The sequence below is a fragment of the Punctularia strigosozonata genome (genome assembly GCF_000264995.1).
Source record: "Punctularia strigosozonata HHB-11173 SS5 unplaced genomic scaffold PUNSTscaffold_59, whole genome shotgun sequence".
Lineage (NCBI taxonomy): Eukaryota > Fungi > Basidiomycota > Agaricomycetes > Corticiales > Punctulariaceae > Punctularia > Punctularia strigosozonata.
Genome location: NW_006767491.1, coordinates 1 through 3,915, shown reverse-complemented (window position 1 = coordinate 3,915; position 3,915 = coordinate 1). Strand labels below are relative to the sequence as shown.

The 3,915-nt window shown below is 56.0% G+C and overlaps 1 protein-coding gene across 1 annotated transcript; it reads left to right on the top strand.

Annotated features, from left to right (window-relative positions):
• PUNSTDRAFT_78287 (uncharacterized protein) lies at positions 1-3,248 on the top strand (the record flags this gene model as incomplete). Its single annotated transcript, XM_007389334.1, has 9 exons — positions 1-247; positions 300-493; positions 543-699; positions 762-913; positions 961-1,358; positions 1,405-1,581; positions 1,635-1,758; positions 1,811-2,428; positions 2,477-3,248. Coding segments are annotated over 9 exons (2,839 nt in total), but the record flags the coding sequence as incomplete, so codon positions are not given.
• Positions 3,249-3,915: the final 667 nt, after the last annotated feature.

The window sequence follows — 3,915 nt, the reverse complement described above, 5'->3', positions numbered from 1 at the left end:
GGTCGTTCATTCGAATGGGCCGCACATCGTCAAGCTAGCATTCTGTGACTGTCAATCGGTTGAGCACCATATTCAGCTACTCCGCACTCGCTGGATGCCCGTAACGTGGAAGCGACCACGTACTGCCGTGACTTTTGACTTCCTCAAGACCTTTCAACTCCTGTCCCTCACCGCGAAGACTACGTTATGGGACTATCACCAAACCGTCCAGTACAAGGCTGATAATGCCACTGTACGTGCTGTCTCAGTGAGTTGTCGCAGTTGCCCACGGGCTGGTTACTGTTACTGATCGCCGGTAGTACCATCGACACGCAATTGAATTCGCCGAGCGCATCTGGCGTCACCTCAAGCAACTGCAGTGGGCGGGATGCGTCTTCATTAATGAAGGCGTCGTGAAAACGCCACGCGGGGCCCTTTCGGTAATCTGTCCAGCTTGCCCGCATCCAGGAATCAACGCCCCTCTCGATTTACACCATGTCCCATTAGAAGAAAGGTACGCATTGCACTTCCGCTTTCATTTCGAGTCTCAAGACTACATACAGGTGGAAATATGCTCTATTCATCGCCGTCGATGCTTGTTTTCGGCTCAAACTCAAGGATCGCGGTATCGAGGATGTGATATTCGGTGACGGGTGGTCTTATTTTGTGAACGCAGAGCAGTATCAGGAGCATCTGAAGGCGGCAAACGATGCCGAGGAGGTGCGGCGCTTTTGTCATAGCTCCGAGATTGCGGATTCGGCCGCTAAATCCACGGTCATCAGATACCGCCGTGCGGAAATCAGTATCACGCCGTACAGCAGGCGCTCACGCGGGGCAATTCGAAGACGGTCGCTACCGGTGTTGTTGGCGTAGTATGCTCCCGTCATGTCTTTTTGCTTCCGAACGGCATGGGTGATTTGCAGAAAGGCGAACGGTAAGTGGACTTGCCTGTATTTGGATTTTGATTAACATCTGGCATAGCTATGCTAACGTCGACTTCGTCGTGGCTTCTGCGCTTTCATTGGTCGCCAAGAACGTCGCGACAGTCAATATGTCATACGATATCATGTGCATTTACTGCATCAACCTGTGGAAGCGGTTTGGGGCACTTCCGGCGTTCTTGATCTTCGCTTGGGCGGTCCTTCTCCGGTTCTTTATTCCGAAATTTCATCTTTATGCTCACGGTCCCGGGTGTCAATGCAACTTCTCGTTCGACGTGAACGCAGGAGTCGGCCGTTCCCATGGTGAAACCATCGAGCAGCTCTGGGCGTATCTTGGTATATGTGCCACCAGTACCCGCGAGATGGGCCCCGGACATCGTCAATTGGTGCTTGAAGATATGGTGGGCGGCGGGAACTTTAGGAAAAGGGCTAATCTCAGTGCGTATAACGTTGCAATCACATCTCCCGGCTGATCGGCATCCAGGGTCGCATTTTGCCAAGCACCTGCCCGAAGCCATCCAGCTTCGCAACGCCTATCAGGACATCGCATCAAAATTCTCTGCGACTTTCCCCCCGACAGCCGTCGAGAAGTGGCGTCAGATGGTGATTGCATGGCAACAGGACCATTCCCAGCCGAATCCGTTCGCAGAGCCTGAGAGAGGTAGGCATGTCGCTTGACTACGAGTCCGCGTTTCTCTAAATCAGCGCGTATAGCGAACAACCTCAGCACTCTTCGGGAGGAGCTCGCTCATGAACAAGATGAGACAACCACCATACCATTGCATAAGTCGAGCGTGGCAGATCTCATCACGACCGGGCTTGCATTAGAAGAGAAGCAGTAAGTCACTGCCTTCGCGTAGGTTGTTCCGGTGTCTGATGATGGAAACCAGACGAGTTCTCGATCAGCGCATCAGTAATCACGCGCAGCATACCGCTCATCAAAAGGTTTCAATTCAACAACAGCGCGCTTCTTTGAAGTACGCATTGTATGAATTCATCAAAGCCCAAGCCGTGTACATGCCGACCTGCGCAAGTTTGCGATCGTCTACGGCTACGGCTAGCAAAGATGGCAACCGCGACCCCGAGGATCACGATCCCTTGGCCAACGTCTTGCCCGAGAAAGCACCCCTCCTGCTCCCCTCGTCATTCAAGGCTGAGAGACTTCGGGCAAAAGTCTGCCCTGCGAATATCATTTACATCGAACGCCGTATGCGCGTAGCGCAAGCAGAAGACGCGCTCGTCGACCTACGCCGCCTTCGCCGTGTATATCAAGGCTTGAGCGAGCGCCTCCGAAAAAGTGTGTGGGGTGTTGGGCAGAAAACGAACACGAGGTCAAGGTCGATTCTCGATGGATTTCGCGACAAGATCACTCGCTGTAAACTGCGATATCAAGCCGCATGGACAGCTTTGAACGTCCTTGATCCTGGGGGGTCTTGGTCGACGTATCTGCTGGAGTTGAAGGATGTGCACGTCAGCGGGCCGGGAAGGGACGAGGACGAAGAACTCGAGTATCGTCTCCGCCAGCAGATGAATCCCGTCGCTTCAGCAACGAAGAGCCAACAGAAGCGCAAGCAGCCCCCGTACGTCAAGTCCTGGATTTGGACGACACCCGTGCCGAACGAACGCGCCTTCTCTGTTGACGACATTTCGGATGTCGAGTTGAACGAGCAGGTTCGAGCGGAATGGGCCAAGACGGACGCCCGTGCAGCGCGATGGGCAGAGGAAGTCGTTCTTCTGGTGGAGGAAATGCGGCGGACTATCGTATGGATGGAGTGGAAGGCTGAATGGTGGCTATCTCAACCTGCTCGTCGTACCGACATCTCTGAAAGTCTCCGACACTCCCTCGACGCCTCTGCCTGTAAGCAAGCATCGATACTCCGTCGGCAAGTGCGCGGTTTTGCGGCGAAGTGGGTCCCAGTGCTCCTCAAACACAACCTCGGCAGCGACTGGGTAGGACCATACATCAAGTACGGCAAACCGCGTAAACGCAAGCTTGCTCAGGACAGGCTGCGGCTCAGCCTGGCTCAAGGTGCTGACGCCGGCGCCGTTGCTGCCGCCGTCGAACCCGGTCCCGCAACGGCCACTATTGCGGAAGCTGGTCCCGCCGACTTTGGACCTGCCGCTGTCGCTGCGGACGTCAACAATGTTCCGAACTCAGCTCGCGATGCCGCAGTCACTGACGACGCAGATTCTCGTCTTGTCTCATCCTCGCCAGCTTTGGTTTCCCAACACGATTTCGATTCCTTTGAGGACGACATCGACGACGACAACGTGGCCGATCCGGAGCAGCTTCTGCAAGATGCATGGGAGGGATACTTAGACGACTAGTGTATATATTACTTCAAATGTACATGTAACAGAGCACAAATGCGCATTCCGCTCATCTATAGGACTTAGAAGAATTCACAACTTAGAGCAGCGCACGCTTAGCGCCCTGTGGGAGGAAACCCGGCGGCTCGGGTTCTATGACACGTGGCGAGACTCGGTCAATGGGCGGTGGATGCTCAATATAGAAATCCGGCAGCCAGCACGTGTTATGCCAACTCAGGCCCAGGCACATGGCGATCTGCACTGCTTCGGCATCTCGGCGGCGCTTTATCAAGCATGACGTAGACAAGTTGCACCAAGGAATGTCGGGCACACGGCGCGCAGTATGCTACGCAGATGCTAAGCAAGCGGACTGAAGGGTGCGCCGCCAGGGACGTGCAGGACACGCCGGGCGCCCTAAGCGAGCGTCGGGCAGGAACTATTGCGGGTGCTAAGCGAGCGTCGGGCGGGAAGGGCGCCCTAAGCGAGCGTCGGGCACGAAGAGCGCGGGCGCTAAGCGAGCGTCGGGCACGAAGAGCGCGGGCGCTAAGCGAGCGTCGGGCGGGAAGAGCAGGCGCCCTAAGCGAGCGTCGGGCGGGAAGGGCGCGGGCTCTAAGCGAGCGTCGGGCGGGAAGGGCCGGCGTCCTAAGCGAGCGTCGGGCAGCAAGGGCCGGTGCCCTAAGCGAGC